Source organism: Oreochromis niloticus, linkage group LG2, assembly GCF_001858045.2.
Source record: "Oreochromis niloticus isolate F11D_XX linkage group LG2, O_niloticus_UMD_NMBU, whole genome shotgun sequence".
NCBI classification, from domain to species: Eukaryota; Metazoa; Chordata; class Actinopteri; order Cichliformes; family Cichlidae; genus Oreochromis; species Oreochromis niloticus.
In genome coordinates, this window is record NC_031966.2 from 23,759,243 (window position 1) to 23,775,324 (window position 16,082).

Consider the following 16,082-nt stretch of genomic DNA (forward strand, 5'->3'; position numbering starts at 1 on the left):
CCTCTTTGGGCTCCACAAGTTTGACAATCACAGTAGCTGTTGCTGAGAGAGAAATGTTGCCGTTGTCTTTGACCAGTATTACCAGTTTATGCTCAGCCTCGTCTGTCTCTGTGAATGAGCGAAGTGTTCTGATCTGTCCTGTATAGCGGTCCAAAGCAAAGAGACTGTGGTCAGTCACTTCTTGCAGTGAAAAGAGCAACCAGCCGTTATATCCTATATCAGCGTCATAGGCTCTGACTTTAGTCACCAAGTGTCCTGCGTTGACGTTTCGGGGAATCTCCTCCACACCTTGAGCAGAACCATTGGAGCTGAGTGGATACAGGATGACTGGAGCGTTGTCGTTCTGATCCAGGATGAAGACGTTGACTGTGACGTTGTTGCTTAGTGACGGAGTTCCAGAATCTGAGGCAACAACTTGGAACTGGAAAGTTTTCAGCGTTTCAAAGTCAAAACTTTTCAGCGCAGTGATTTGTCCGCTGTCGGGATGTATATTCACAAAGGATGCCATAACATTGCGGCCAGCTCCCCCCCTGAGTATATGATAGAACACTGCTGCATTTTCGTTGCAGTCTTTATCAAATGCACTGACAGAGAATATTGACACGCCAGCCGCGTTATTTTCCGTCAAGTATAATTCTAGTGGATTATGTGAGAACTCCGGAAAATTATCGTTCACATCTGACACCTGAATGATCAACTTTTTAAAGGTGGAAAGAGGCGGCTCACCACAGTCTGTAGCTGTTATTGAAATGTCATAATGTGACACAGTTTCCCTATCTAGTGATTCTTTTGTTACTAACGAGTACATGTTTTCTTTAAATGACGGTTTTAATTCAAATGGCACATTTTCTGTTAGATGACATATGACTTTGCTATTTAAACCAGAATCAGCGTCTGTAACAGTAATGAGAGCGACCACGGTACCCTGTTTTGAGTCCTCGGGGACCATGCTGGATATTGAAGTCACTTCTATTTCTGGTTTATTGTCATTGACATCTTGAATCTTTATTATAATTCTACAGTCAGTCGTCATCGGCGGCTGACCTTTGTCTGAGGCTTGGACATCTAAATTGTAAACATTGGCTGTCTCATAATCAATTTCTCCGATAACTCGAATTTCTCCCGTGAGTCTGTCTAAAGTAAATAGTCGCAACACACTGGAAGTAATATCACCCCCAAAAGTATACTCGACGTCCCCGTTAATACCCTCGTCTAGATCTGTTGCTTGGACTTTGATTATAGTCTTGTCTAATGGGGCATTTTCTTGCAATGTAACGGAATAAACCTCTTGAGAAAATACTGGTCTGTTATCGTTGTTATCAAGAACCTTTATATTAAGGCTCAGATTTGCGTATTTTGGCGGCGTCCCCCCATCCATAGCGGTTAAAATCAAGCTATGGTTTGTTTTCCGCTCTCTGTCCAAGTTTCTCTGCAGTACAAGGAAAGGGATTTTATCTTCCCCTCTGTCTCGAATTTCAAGATGAAAATGATCGTTTTGACTCAGTTTATAAAGCTGCACCGCATTTACTCCAACATCTCGGTCACGAGCGCCTGGTAACTGAAATCGTGCTCCTGGCAGTGTGGTCTCTGCTATTTCTATTACCTTCTCTTTCTCAGCAAAACTGGGTCTATTGTCGTTAGTATCTATTATTTCAACAGTAACATAGTGGACTTCAAGGGGGTTTTCAACAACAATTTTTAGATCTAATAAACAGGCAACATTTCTATCGCACAGCTGTTCCCTGTCCACATTTTCGTGAACATACAACGCCCCATTGTTCGGGTTTACCTCAAACAGCGTACCCTGGGCTCCAGACACAATACGAAAACGCCTGCTTTTCAGTGTACCGACATCGAGCCCCAGATCCTTGGCAACATTTCCAATAACAGCTCCCACTCTAACATCCTCTGGAGTCGAATATTTAATCTGGGCTAAAATCACTTCCACACAGCAGAAGAGCGCGGCGAAAACCAGAGGATAAGGCCAAGTTATCATTCTGCCTCTTTGTCCTTTGGCAAAATCATATGTAATAAAATCCACGTGTATTTTTCCACTTAGTAATCATCCAGTTTTCCTGAGATTTTACTCCAGACGTCCGTTTTCGTGAAAAGAAAAATACACGGGCGAAAATCGAAACGTTGATATTCTTTGTGGCCGAGGTGAAAACACACACATTACAAGGGGCTGAGTGGAATTTCGCACTTCCTTATAGTAACACTGACACCCACAGGATCATTCAGCGCTTACATTTAGTAGGAAATGGGGAAAAACAGATTCGACTAAACAGAAACTTTTGTCATTTAATATATTACACTTTTTATTCAAATGACTATCCGTGTGACAAGGCAAAAATATCCTAGGGCATCATCACAAGCACTGACTTTGCAATGTAGTAGGTAAAGAGCTTAATCGTTCAGTGCCCTGTGATAACCGAGCACAGTTAAATACCTTAATAAGAGCTTTTCAGCACCATGGACAGTGGAAAAGTCTTAAAATCACATCAATAACAACAGCGTGCTCGATGCCCTCTCTCTTCGATGATCAATAACCACATCGGACAGGAAAACAAAATGTGTTTAGTGGTAACAGTGCTAACACATTTACAGCACAAATAGAAGGACATCACTCAAAACTATTAAGATGCCTCGCCAATACCACGTGCCAGCACTTCCATTATCTTAAAAAACGACAGGGAGTAGTCAAGATTATCCAATAGGTGAGGCAAAATTAGGCAATTGCATTAAAATGATCATCATGAATTTATCCTACCTCTTCAGATGACCGTCTTCTGTCTGGCATCACCAGAGTATTTTTATGGCTTCCTGGTACTATAGTAGATCCTATACTCATCCTGGGTCCAACTAACATGTACTTCCTGTCTCCAGATCTGTACTGGATGCTGTGACACAGTGTCCCATCATAATTTGCTTCTTGTAAATACTTAGAAGTATAGTCTGTGGATTTGGAGCACTGCATTGCAATCAGCACGATGATGCTGACGAGAAAAAGTACAGAAACTGCGCCCAAAGTTATCATGAGGTAAAATATGACATTACTGTCCTCATCATCTTTTGCTGCACTTTTAACATCAGAAGCTGCAAAAGCCTCTTTGGGCTCCACAAGTTTGACAATCACAGTAGCTGTTGCTGAGAGAGAAACGTTGCCGTTGTCTTTGACCAGTATTACCAGTTTATGCTCAGCCTCGTCAGTCTCTGTGAATGAGCGAAGTGTTCTGATCTGTCCTGTATAGCGATCCAAAGCAAAGAGACTGTGGTCAGTCACTTCCTGCAGTGAAAAGAGCAACCAGCCGTTATATCCTATATCAGCGTCATAGGCTCTGACTTTAGTCACCAAGTGTCCTGCGTTGACGTTTCGGGGAATCTCCTCCACACCTTGAGCAGAACCATTGGAGCTGAGTGGATACAGGATGACTGGAGCGTTGTCGTTCTGATCCAGGATGAAGACGTTGACTGTGACGTTGTTGCTTAATGACGGAGTTCCAGAATCTGAGGCAACAACTTGGAACTGGAAAGTTTTCAGCGTTTCAAAATCAAAACTTTTCAGCGTGGAAATGTGTCCGTTATCACTGTTTATACTTAGTAATGACATAATGTCATTTTGGCTGCCCTCTTTCACAATGCGATATGAAATGGCTGCATTGTCACTTAAGTCATTGTCCACTGCGCTTACGGAGAATATTGATTTCCCAGCAACGTTATTTTCGGACAGGTAAAAGTGTAGTGGATTTATCGGAAAATGTGGTCTGTTGTCATTTACGTCTGCTACCTGGATGTTCAAAGTTTTAAAAGTAGATAAAGGGGGCTCTCCACAGTCGGTGGCTTTTATTGTCAGTTCATATTGAGATACATCCTCTCGGTCCAAAAGATCTTTAGTGACAACGGAATAAACGTTCTCTTTATATGATGGTTTTAATTCAAAAGGTAAGTCTGAGGTTATGCTGAGAATAATTTTCCCATTCACACCAGCGTCTTTATCTCGCACACTGATGAGTGAAATCATTGTGCCGGGCTTTGAATCCTCAGACACTGTATTTGAAAGCGATGTGATTTCAATTTCTGGCGGATTATCATTGATGTCTTTTATCTTTATAATTAATCTGCACTCACCGGTTAGTGGAGGTGTTCCTTTATCTGATGCCTCGATATCCAATTTATAAACGTCGTTTTCTTCATAGTCCACTATTCCCTTTATTCTTATTTCCCCACTTATTTTATCCAGTTCAAATATATCATAAACTTTTTTCTTGAGTGTTTTTCCAAGACTGTATACAATTTCACTACTGGAACCTTCATCTGGGTCTGTCGCATTCATTCTAAATATTGAAGTCCCTACTTGAACATTTTCATCTATTTCTATTTGGTAGCTCTCTTGACTAAAGGTTGGACGGTTGTCATTTGTGTCAAGAACGATTATAGTAACATTTATGGTGCCTGATCGCGGAGGTTTTCCTCCATCAACTGCAGTGACAGTTAACGTGTATTTGTTGATTTTTTCTCTATCCAACGATTTCTTCAGCACTAAAAATGGTATTATATCCTCATCGCTCTGACGGATTGCTACTTCAAAATGTTCGTTTGACGTTAAAGTATATGTACGAATTGCGTTAATTCCAGAATCGGGGTCCCGAGCACTGTGCAGCTGAAATCGTCTTCCTGCCATGGTTTGTTCAAAAATTTCAAACCTCTGTTCTTTTTCGGGGAAAACAGGGGAGTGATCGTTAATATCAATAATTTCTACAACCACGTAGTGTATTTCCAAAGGGTTTTCTGCTATAATTTTTAGCTCCATTAGGCATGCCCCACTGCCCAGACAAAGCTCCTCTCTGTCGATTTTCTTAAGCAAATAGAGATCCCCATTGTCCTGGTTTACATCAAAAAACGCATCCTTAGATTCAGACACAACACGGAACCGCCGGCTGGTCAAAGAGCTGATATCAAGACCAAGATCCTTTGCAACACTTCCGACAACAGTTCCATCTTTCACCTCTTCTGCAACAGAGTATCTTATTTCTGCCGAAGCCCCTTTCCCGACAAACAGCAGCAAAGCTACATGGAGAATAAACCAGACCCCATTCCTTCCACGACTTCGTTTTTCGTTCTCCATTGTAATCAAACAACAGATTACAAAACAATGTTTGGACTACCTAGCTCATTGCCTGTTGTATATAATGTATAAAGCACGATTTGGAAAGATTGCGAGCTCGAATCAAGCGTCTTCTCTGCTTTTAGCAGTGGCAAACAAAAGCTTTGTGAGAGGATGGATAAAGTGGTCTCCAGTTTGTCAATGTAATACTGACACCCAGAGGTTACTGGAGAAGTGCAGAATTATAAATTACAGTGTATAAAAAGAAACCGTTATTCCAACAATGAAAAACACGTTATCAGGGGGTTTAAATTTTGTTCCATATGTTGATTATCTCAGAAGATGTTATTTAACCCACTTCTGAATAAAGAAGGTCACCCCTGACCAACACTATTCAGCAGCACATATTTGATTTAAGAAAAAAAGTGCCGTTCACCAAAGTAGCATGCAAGATATCTGGTAACGTGCAATTCCATTGGTTTTTCATGAGGATCGCCCACATGACCTAGACCCATATTCGATTGAGTAGAAGCATTATGAATCACCATTTATCGTGACCAAAATGTCAATGAAACTAACTTTAGTGTGAGCACTGTGGTCTTTAGGTATGATACTTTAGAATTGTAATTTCAAAAAAGAAAAGAAAATTTAGACGATATCAAAAAAGTCTAATTGATGGAAAAGAATGCGCAAAAACATGTGACATCACACTTTTAAGCTCTTACCTCTTCAGAAGGACGTCTCCTATCAGGAAGCACGAGAGTATTTGCGTGACTGCCAGGTACTATAGTAGATCCTATACTCATTCTGGGTCCAACTAGCATGTACCGCTTCTCTCCTGATCTGTACTGGATGCTGTGACACAGTGTCCCATCATAATTAGTCTCTGGCAAATATTTAGAAGTATAGTCTGTGGATTTGGAGCACTGCATTGCAATCAGCACTACGATGCTGACGAGAAAAAGCACAGAAACTGCGCCCAAAGTTATCATGAGGTAAAATATAACATTACTTTCTTCATCATCTTTTGCTGCACTTTTAACATCAGAAGCTGCAAAAGCCTCTTTGGGCTCCACAAGTTTGACAATCACAGTAGCTGTTGCTGAGAGAGAAACGTTGCCGTTGTCTTTGACTAGTACGAGCAGTTTATGCTCAGCCTCATCAGTCTCTGTGAATGAGCGAAGTGTTCTGATCTGTCCTGTATAGCGGTCCAAAGCAAAGAGACTGTGGTCAGTCACTTCCTGCAGTGAAAAGAGCAACCAGCCGTTATATCCTATATCAGCGTCATAGGCTCTGACTTTAGTCACCAAGTGTCCTGCGTTGACGTTTCGGGGAATCTCCTCCACACCTTGAGCAGAACCGTTGGAGTTGAGTGGATACAGGATGACTGGAGCGTTGTCGTTCTGATCCAGGATGAAGACGTTGACTGTGACGTTGTTGCTTAGTGACGGAATTCCCGAATCTGAGGCAGCAACTTGGAACTGGAAAGTTTTCAGCGTTTCAAAGTCAAAACTTTTCAGCGCGATGATTTGTCCATTATCTGAATTAATATTTAAAAATACTGCGTTTTTCTGTTGACTGCTTTCATCTCTGATTATACGATAAGTTAAAGCCGCGTTTTCATTCAAATCTTTATCTGAGGCAGAAACTGAAAAAATCGGCTTTCCAGGCTCGTTATTTTCTACCAGGTAAAGTTCAACTGGATTCTGTGCAAATTGTGGCGCATTATCATTCACGTCTGACACATCAAAACTCAAAGTTCTGGATGTAGACAGAGGAGGCACGCCACAGTCTGTAGCTGTTATTGTGACGTCGTAATGGGAAACTGATTCTCGGTCTAATTTATGTTTAATAACTAAAGAGTACATGTTATCTTGAAATGACGGTTTTAAATCAAATGGGACATTGTCTGAAAGACTACATATTACTTTACCATTTAAACCCGCGTCTTGGTCTGTAATACTGATCAAAGCCACCACAGTCCCGGGCTTGGAGTCTTCTGATACTATCTTTGACAAAGATGTCACCTCTATCTCAGGTTTATTATCATTTACGTCCAGCACCTTGATGATCACCCTGCAGTTAGTGCTCATCGGAGGTTGTCCTTTGTCAGTGGCGTGGACGTCCAACTTGTATACCTCCATTTTCTCAAAGTCAATTCCGCCTTTCACTCGAATTTCACCAGTGTCCTTATCTAGGCTAAATGTATCATACAATTTAGTGTTAAGTTCGCCACCAAAAAAATATTCAATCTTTCCGTTTACACCCTCATCCAGATCGGTTGCCTTTACCGTAGTTACACTAGTATCCCTATCAACATTTTCAGGTATTGTAACTGAATATAATTCTTGGTTAAATGTAGGATGGTTATCATTTGAATCGAGGACTGTGACTGTGACATTAAGAGTCCCCGTTCTCGGTGGATTTCCGCCATCAATTGCTGTCAGTATCAGTTTGTGTGCATTCTCCTTTTCCCGATCCAGAGACTTTTGTAAAACTAAAAATGGTACCTTGTCCTCTCCCATCTCTCTTATTTGTAAACTGAAATGATCGTTATGGTTTAATTTGTACATGCGTACAGTATTAGTAACAACATCTGGGTCCCGTGCAGCTGGCAACTGGAAACGTTTTCCTTGAAGAGTGGATTCAGGAATTTCTACTATTTTTTCTTCATCAGTAAAGCTGGGTGAATTATCATTTACATCCACGATTTCCACTCCTACATAATGTATTTCCATGGGGTTCTCAGCTACCAATTTTATATTTTTGATACATGGATGTATTCTTTCGCACAGCTCCTCTCGGTCGATATTTCCTTGAACATACAGAACGCCATTGTTCGAATTTACTTCAAATTGAGCATCTTCAGCTCCAGAAACAATACGAAACCGTCGTTCCTCTAATGAACTGATGTCCAGTCCCAGATCCTTTGCCACATTCCCAACAACACTTCCTACCTTTACTTCCTCTGGAATCGAATATTTTATCTGAGCTGATGCCCGCTCCACACAGCTGAGCATCAGAGAAAAGCTGATAGCAACCCACCAGCACTGCGTTCCTCGTCTTTGTCCTCCTGCCTCCATCGTGTTCGTTTAGATAACAAATACTGTATCTACTCACAGGTATTTATCGTTAAGAAATTAGCATGAATCACAAAATATCCCGTCTGAAATGCATCCCATTTTCCCTCGTATTCATGGAAAAATCACGGCTACCCTTGTTTCTCTGGACGATACCGTCTCCTCTCTGTCAACCAGAACAAAACCTCTATGGAAGGGGCAGGGCCACTATTGTAACATATTAGTTTGATGCAGATATGACACTGACACCTTGTGGACTGAACATCTTGTGACTCATTTTTAAAGCAAACAGCTACATGTGTTACACAAATATGTTTCCAACATGTAGTCTGCTCACTAAAAATTAACACTCTTTCTTACTGAACTTTTTTTTAAATTTGCTGTTACTTTGTTATTTGTACAGCAATATGTTCAAATGATGGAGTACTTTTGCAGTTTCTGGAGCCCTTTTTGTTCATCTTAGTATTTTTGTGACATTTAGTAAACACACTAATATATCATGCAGGGCTAACTGCAACAGGAAACTATTTGTTAGTGTGACATTATTGTTTAGTAACGCTGCAGTAGTTGCCAAATGCGTACTCTATTTCCTTAACAAAAATGTGACTTAGACAAAATTACAGGCAGGCTGGATGAAAATAAAAGATAGCATGACTCAAGTAAATTTAAGGGCTGTGTTAATCACTTTCACAGTGCAAATAAATTAATGTGAAACCATCAGATTTGAACTTGAACACCACCACTAGCTGACTAAACGCGATCTCTTATCAGAACCACGGACAGCGCTTAAGAATACCGCTGTTTTGCCCATAGTTTCCCGATATATGGGTTATCTTCTTTATTCATTGAGGTTTTTTATGAAGCACTTTCCACCCTATTAACAATTTATTTTCCAAAAATTTGTGCTACTAGTTATGATAATGGGTAGCCTCTTGAGACAACTTTTAGAGGTAGTAAGTGAAATACTTTCTAATTCAGTTCCAAAAAAAAAAAAAAATACAAATCAAAAACCTTTAGCACATTTCTTCCATATTCTAAACACTAATCGTATTATATGTTTAAAGGAAAAAATGATTCTGGTAGAAGGACGTTTCATCTTTATAATCTTTACAAGCAAAAGGACCTTGAGTTTAAATCGAGATATGTTCTTACCTCTTCAGAAGGACGTCTCCTGTCAGGGAGTACGAGAGTATTTGCGTGACTGCCAGGTACTATAGTAGATCCTATACTCATTCTGGGTCCAACTAGCATGTACCGCTTCTCTCCTGATCTGTACTGGATGCTGTGACACAGTGTCCCATCATAATTAGTCTCTGGCAAATATTTAGAAGTATAGTCTGTGGATTTGGAGCACTGCATTGCAATCAGCACTACGATGCTGACGAGAAAAAGCACAGAAACTGCGCCCAAAGTTATCATAAGGTAAAATATCACGTTACTGTCCTCATCATCTTTTGCTGCACTTTTAACATCAGAAGCTGCAAAAGCCTCTTTGGGCTCCACAAGTTTGACTATCACAGTAGCTGTTGCTGAGAGAGAAACGTTGCCGTTGTCTTTGACTAGTATGAGCAGTTTATGCTCAGCCTCGTCAGTCTCTGTGAACGAGCGAAGTGTTCTGATCTGTCCTGTATAGCGGTCCAAAGCAAAGAGACTGTGGTCAGTCACTTCCTGCAGTGAAAAGAGCAACCAGCCGTTATATCCTATATCAGCGTCATAGGCTCTGACTTTAGTCACCAAGTGTCCTGCGTTGACGTTTCGGGGAATCTCCTCCACACCTTGAGCAGAACCATTGGAGCTGAGTGGATACAGGATGACTGGAGCGTTGTCATTCTGATCCAGGATAAAGACGTTGACTGTGACGTTGTTGCTTAGTGACGGAATTCCCGAATCTGAGGCAGCAACTTGGAACTGGAAAGTTTTCAGTGTTTCAAAGTCAAAACTTTTCAGCGCGATGATTTGCCCATTATCTGAATTAATATTTAAAAATACTGCGTTTTTCTGTTGACTGCTTTCATCTCTGATTATACGATACGTTAAAGCCGCGTTTTCATTCAAATCTTTATCTGAGGCAGAAACGGAAAAAATCGGCTTTCCAGGCTCGTTATTTTCTACCAGGTAAAGTTCAGCTGGATTCTGTGCAAATTGTGGCGCATTATCATTCACGTCTGACACATCAATACTCAAAGTTCTGAATGTGGACAGAGGAGGCACGCCACAGTCTGTAGCTGTTATTGTGACGTCGTAATGGGAAACTGATTCTCGGTCTAATTTATGTTTAATAATTAAAGAGTACATATTATCTTGAAATGACGGTTTTAAATCAAATGGGACATTGTCTGAAAGACTACATATTACTTTACCGTTTAAACCCGCGTCTTGGTCTGTAATACTGATCAAAGCCACCACAGTCCCGGGCTTGGAGTCTTCTGATACCATTTTTGACAAAGATGTCACCTCTATCTCGGGTTTATTATCATTTACGTCCAAGACATTGATGATTACTGTGCAATCCGCACTCATCGGAGGTTGTCCTTTGTCCGTGGCATGGACTTCCAACTTAAAAATATCAGTTTTCTCAAAGTCGATTCCCCCATTGATTCGAAGTTCACCAGTGTCCTTATCCATGTTAAAAATCTCATATAAATTATCCTTAAGTTCTCCACCAAAAAAGTATTCAATTTGTCCATTTAGTCCCTCATCCAGGTCAGTCGCATTTAGCTTAATTACAAACGCACCCGCATCTGTATTCTCACGTATTGTAGCGTAATAAACTTCTTGACTAAATGTAGGGTGGTTATCGTTTGAATCGAGGACTGTGACTGTGACATTAAGAGTCCCCAATCTCGGTGGACTTCCGCCGTCAATTGCTGTTAGTATCAGTTTGTGTTCACTTTCCTTTTCCCGATCCAGAGACTTTTGTAAAACTAAAAATGGTACCTTGTCCTCTCCTCTCTCTCGAATTTGTAAACTAAAATGATCATTATGGTTTAATTTGTACATACGCACAGTATTAGTAACAACATCTGGATCTCGCGCAGTTGGCAACTGAAATCGTCTGCCTGTTATAGTGGATTCAGACATTTCCAATATTTTTTCATATTCTTGAAAACTGGGTGAATTATCATTTACATCCACGATTTCCACGCCCACATGATGTATTTCCATGGGGTTCTCAGCTACCAATTTTATATTTTTGATGCATGGATGTATTCTTTCGCACAGCTCCTCTCGGTCGATATTTCCGTGAACATACAGAACGCCATTGTTCGGATTTACTTCAAACTGAGCATCTTCAGCTCCAGAGACAATACGAAACCGTCGTTCCTCCAGTGAACTGATGTCCAGTCCCAGATCCTTTGCCACATTCCCAACAACACTTCCTACCTTTACTTCCTCTGGAATCGAATATTTTATTTGAGCTGATGCCCGCTCCACACAGCTGAGCATCAGAGAAAAGCTGATAGCAACCCACCAGCACTGCGTTCCTCGTCTTTGTCCTCCTGCCTCCATCGTGTTCGTTTAGATAACAAATACTGTATCCATTCACAGGTGTTTACCGTAAAGGAAGTAGCCTAAATCAACACTTCTTCCCATGTTCCCCGCGTATTCATGGAAAAATCACGGTTACACTTGTTTCTGTCTAAGGTATCGTCTCCTCTCTGTCAACCAGAACAAAACCTCTGTGTAAGGGGCAGGGCCAGCGCAAAAACATATTAGTTTGATGCAGATATGACACTGACACCTTGTGGACTGAACATATTGTGACTAATTTTAGAGCAAAAATCTACATGTAATATACAAGTATGTTTCCAAATGTATCCCAGCCACTACTAAAACAAATCTAAAAATGTTTTCTTAAGAATTTTTTGTACCGTGATGGATTTAATTTGTCACATATTTCAGAGTCTCAGGAAGCAAGTTTCATGTATTTTTGCGTCATATGATGATCAGCTGATAGACGCGTACAGTATATCATAATGACTAATTGCAACAGTGAAATCTGATATTTGTCAGTATTACATTAATGCTGTGTAATGATGCAGGATTAGCCAAACGCACATGTGATTCTGATAAAACTGCGCGCAGACTGGATGAAAAATAATCGAGGACACAGCACACGCGAGTTTCAGGCTTGTATTGCTCAGTTTCACGTTTCAGATGAATTAACAGGATCCCATTCGAACAGTGGACAGGTATATTACTATTTCCACGACGCAGTTATATATGACACAATTAGTGATTTCTAATAACTGTGACAGAAAACATAGGATTAGCGCTAAACACAGAAAGGTCTGAAACGAAAAATAGATTTGAACTTGAAGACCACGAGCGTATGTCTGAAAGTCACCGGCCCATGGACAACGCTAATGAATATGCATGTGTTTTGCCGCAGTTTCCCAATCTGAGTGGCGTGACCTCCTTTATTTAGTTACTTAACTTTTCTAAACTAATCTCCGCCCCATGCATACGTGGATATCCCAGCAATTTGTGCAGTGTCAAAAGACTACAGAATATAATGGGCAGTCTTTCAAAATAATGGTGATAGCAATTAAAATACTGTTTGAAATTAAAGTGTGTAAAAAAAGAAGAGAAGAATAAAATAAAATGATTAAAAACCTTAAATACATTTACATCATGTACTTCATATGTTTCAAAGGTTAATGATACATCGTAAAAGAAATTAGGTCTTGACAACCAAAACAACCTTGATTTAAAATCGCACAATGGACCTACCTCTTCAGAAGGACGTCTCCTATCAGGGAGCACAAGCGTGTTTGCATGACTGCCAGGTACTATAGTAGATCCTATACTCATTCTGGGTCCAACTAGCATGTACCGCTTCTCTCCTGATCTGTACTGGATGCTGTGACACAGTGTCCCATCATAATTAGTCTCTGGCAGATATTTAGAAGTATAGTCTGTGGATTTGGAGCACTGCATTGCAATCAGCACGATGATGCTGACGAGAAAAAGTACAGAAACTGCACCCAAAGTTATCATGAGGTAAAATATGACATTACTGTCCTCATCATCTTTTGCTGCACTTTTAACATCAGAAGCTGCAAAAGCCTCTTTGGGCTCCACAAGTTTGACAATCACTGTAGCTGTTGCTGAGAGAGAAACGTTGCCGTTGTCTTTGACCAGTATTACCAGTTTATGCTCAGCCTCGTCTGTCTCTGTGAATGAGCGAAGTGTTCTGATCTGTCCTGTATAGCGGTCCAAAGCAAAGAGACTGTGGTCAGTCACTTCCTGCAGTGAAAAGAGCAACCAGCCGTTATATCCTATGTCAGCGTCATAGGCTCTGACTTTAGTCACCAAGTGTCCTGCGTTGACGTTTCGGGGAATCTCCTCCACACCTTGAGCAGAACCGTTGGAGTTGAGTGGATACAGGATGGCTGGAGCGTTGTCGTTCTGATCCAGGATGAAGACCTTGACTGTGACATTGTTGCTTAGTGACGGAGTTCCAGAATCTGACGCAACAACTTGGAACTGGAAAGTTTTCAGCGTTTCAAAATCAAAACTTTTCAGCGCGGTGATTTGCCCATTATCAGAATTAATATTTAAAAATACTGCGTTTTTCTGTTGACTGCTTTCCTCTCTGATTATACGATAAGTTAACGCCGCGTTTTCATTCAAATCTTTATCTGAGGCAGAAACTGAAAAAATCGGCTTTCCAGGCTCGTTATTTTCTACCAGGTAAAGTTCAACTGGATTCTGTGCAAATTGTGGCGCATTATCATTCACATCTGACACATCAATTATCAAAGTTCTGGATGTGGACAGAGGAGGTACGCCACAGTCTGTAGCTGTTATTGTGACGTCGTAATGGGAAACTGATTCTCTGTCTAATTTATGTTTAATAACTAAAGAGTACATGTTCTCTTGAAATGACGGTTTTAAATCAAATGGGACATTGTCTGAAAGACTACATATTACTTTTCCATTTAAACCCGCGTCTTGGTCTGTAATACTGATCAAAGCCACCACAGTCCCGGGCTTGGAGTCTTCTGATACCATTTTTGACAAAGATGTCACCCCTATATCAGGTTTATTATCATTTACGTCCAGCACCTTGATGATCACCCTGCAGTCGGTACTCATTGGAGGTTGTCCTTTGTCCGTGGCGTGGACGTCTAGCTTATAAACATCCACCTTCTCAAAGTCAATCTTTCCTTTTACTCGAATTTCACCCGTGTTTTTATCTAAGCTAAACATTTCATAAATCTTTCGGTCAAGCTGACCACCGAAAACGTACTCGATTTCTCCGTTTGAACTCTCGTCTAAATCAGTTGCATTTACGGTAATTACGCGTTTATTCACCTCTACATTTTCGTGTATTGTTACTGAATAAACTTCTTGACTAAATGTAGGGTTATTATCATTTGAATCGAGGACTATGACTGTGACATTAAGAGTCCCTGATCTCGGTGGATTTCCTCCGTCAACTGCTGTCAGGATTAGTTTGTGTTCATTCTCCTTTTCCCGATCCAGAGACTTCTGTAAAACTAAGAATGGTATCTTGTCCTCTCCTCTCTCTCGAATTTGCAAACTAAAATAATCGTTATGGTTTAATTTGTACATCCGTACTGTGTTGGTAACAACATCTGGATCATGTGCAGCTGGCAACTGAAATCGTTTACCTGGGAAAGTAGACTCTGAAATCTCTAGTATGCTTTCTTCCTCTTGAAAGCTGGGTGAATTATCATTTACGTCTATGATTTCCACTTCTACATAATGTATTTCCATGGGATTCTCAGCTACCATTTTTAGGTTTATCAGACAAGGAGAAATGCTTTCGCACAGTTCTTCTCTGTCAATGTTCTCTTGCACAGAGAGGACGCCATTTCTCGTATTTACTATAAATTGAGCATCTTCAGCTCCAGAGACAATACGAAACTGTCTTTCCTCTAGTGAACTGATGTCCAGTCCCAGATCCTTTGCCACATTTCCAACAGCACTTCCTACCTTTACTTCCTCTGGAATTGAATATTTTATCTGAGCTGAAACCCGCTCCACACAGCTGAGCATCAGAGAAAAGCTGAGAGCAAACCACCAACACTGCGTTCCTCGTCTTTGTCCTCCTGCCACCATCGTTTCGCTTTATATTTTCAAATATATGTCCACTTACAAGTCCTTTGAGCAATGGAAGTAGTCTAAATAACAAAATATCCAGTGTGAAATATGTCGCATAATCCAAACCAAACGATGTATGAATCACTGCTACACTTGTTTCTGTCGAAGGTACCATCTCCTCTCTGTCGACCAGAACAAGAACTCTATGAAAGGGGCATGGCCAGCACTAAAATTACCAATGTGATGCTGATATGACACTGACACCTTGTGGACTGAACACATGAGAATATGTTCATAAACAAAACCATCACATAAACTGCAAAATCAGCCCGTCTGCAAGTTGTCGCTTCGTGTCTAGAAATGTTTCAAATTTTTGCTAACGTATGTGTTTTAAAGTAATACAACCGAATAACGAATTACTTCTACGAAGTAAAGGTAGCAAATTTTGTTTTTCTTTCTTTCTTTCTTTCTTTCTTTCTTTCTTTCTTTCTTTCTTTGTTCAAAAGAGTGTGGTGATCAGTTAACGCACTTCAGAGCTTTTATATCATCTTCCTTGATCGTACCAGTCAACATCATATTTGTATTAGTATATGTCAATGTCATATTTTTCTTTAGGTCAAAGCAATTTAGCTTCGTGTGCCATGACTCCCCTTAACAAAAACTGTGACTTTGACGAAACTGATTAATGACCAGGTTTGAAGGCATTTATCACCGTTTTTCTAATGGAAGGGGAAAAATAAGAATCATCTACAAGGGACCTATAGATTTCTAATAAAAAAAACAAACAAACAAACAAACAAAAAACTCGTTGACGCCTAAATAAA

At 40.4% G+C, this 16,082-nt stretch overlaps 2 protein-coding genes across 2 annotated transcripts; both read right to left on the reverse strand.

The window, feature by feature from the left end:
• Nucleotides 1-2,636: 2,636 nt before the first annotated feature.
• On the reverse strand, nt 2,637-10,809 carry LOC100702446 (protocadherin gamma-A10-like). Its single transcript, XM_025898730.1, has 7 exons — nt 10,545-10,809; nt 9,624-10,151; nt 9,337-9,355; nt 7,159-7,303; nt 6,117-6,585; nt 2,771-3,507; nt 2,637-2,678 (listed from the first exon to the last, which is right to left on the reverse strand). Exons 1-7 carry the CDS (start codon nt 10,807-10,809, stop codon nt 2,637-2,639), a joined length of 2,205 nt encoding a protein of 734 aa, XP_025754515.1.
• A 1,339-nt stretch (nt 10,810-12,148) lies between these two features.
• LOC112842428 (protocadherin alpha-8) lies at nt 12,149-15,593 on the reverse strand. Its single transcript, XM_025898997.1, has 2 exons — nt 12,919-15,593; nt 12,149-12,741 (listed from the first exon to the last, which is right to left on the reverse strand). The coding sequence occupies exons 1-2, from the start codon at nt 15,274-15,276 to the stop codon at nt 12,610-12,612; spliced, it is 2,490 nt and encodes an 829-aa protein (XP_025754782.1). The 5' UTR covers nt 15,277-15,593; the 3' UTR covers nt 12,149-12,609.
• Between the last annotated feature and the right edge of the window lie 489 nt (nt 15,594-16,082).

What these genes read in the sequence shown, in the direction of transcription:
- LOC100702446 (XM_025898730.1), bottom strand. Translation starts at nt 10,809, where the DNA reads ATGGATAAGGACACTGGTGAACTTCGAATCAATGGGGGAATCGACTTT. An exon ending in CCAAGACGCGGGTTTAAACG is followed by an intron (nt 10,152 to 10,544) that starts GTAAAGTAATAT and finishes ATATTAATTCAG; the next exon opens with ATAATGGGCAAATCATCGCG. An exon ending in AGCAAAAGATGATGAAGAAA is followed by an intron (nt 3,508 to 6,116) that starts GTAATGTTATAT and finishes TTGTTGCCTCAG; the next exon opens with ATTCTGGAACTCCGTCATTA.
- LOC112842428 (XM_025898997.1), bottom strand. Translation starts at nt 15,276, where the DNA reads ATGGTGGCAGGAGGACAAAGACGAGGAACGCAGTGTTGGTGGTTTGCT. An exon ending in GGAGACGTCCTTCTGAAGAG is followed by an intron (nt 12,742 to 12,918) that starts GTAGGTCCATTG and finishes AATTTCAAACAG; the next exon opens with TATTTTAATTGCTATCACCA.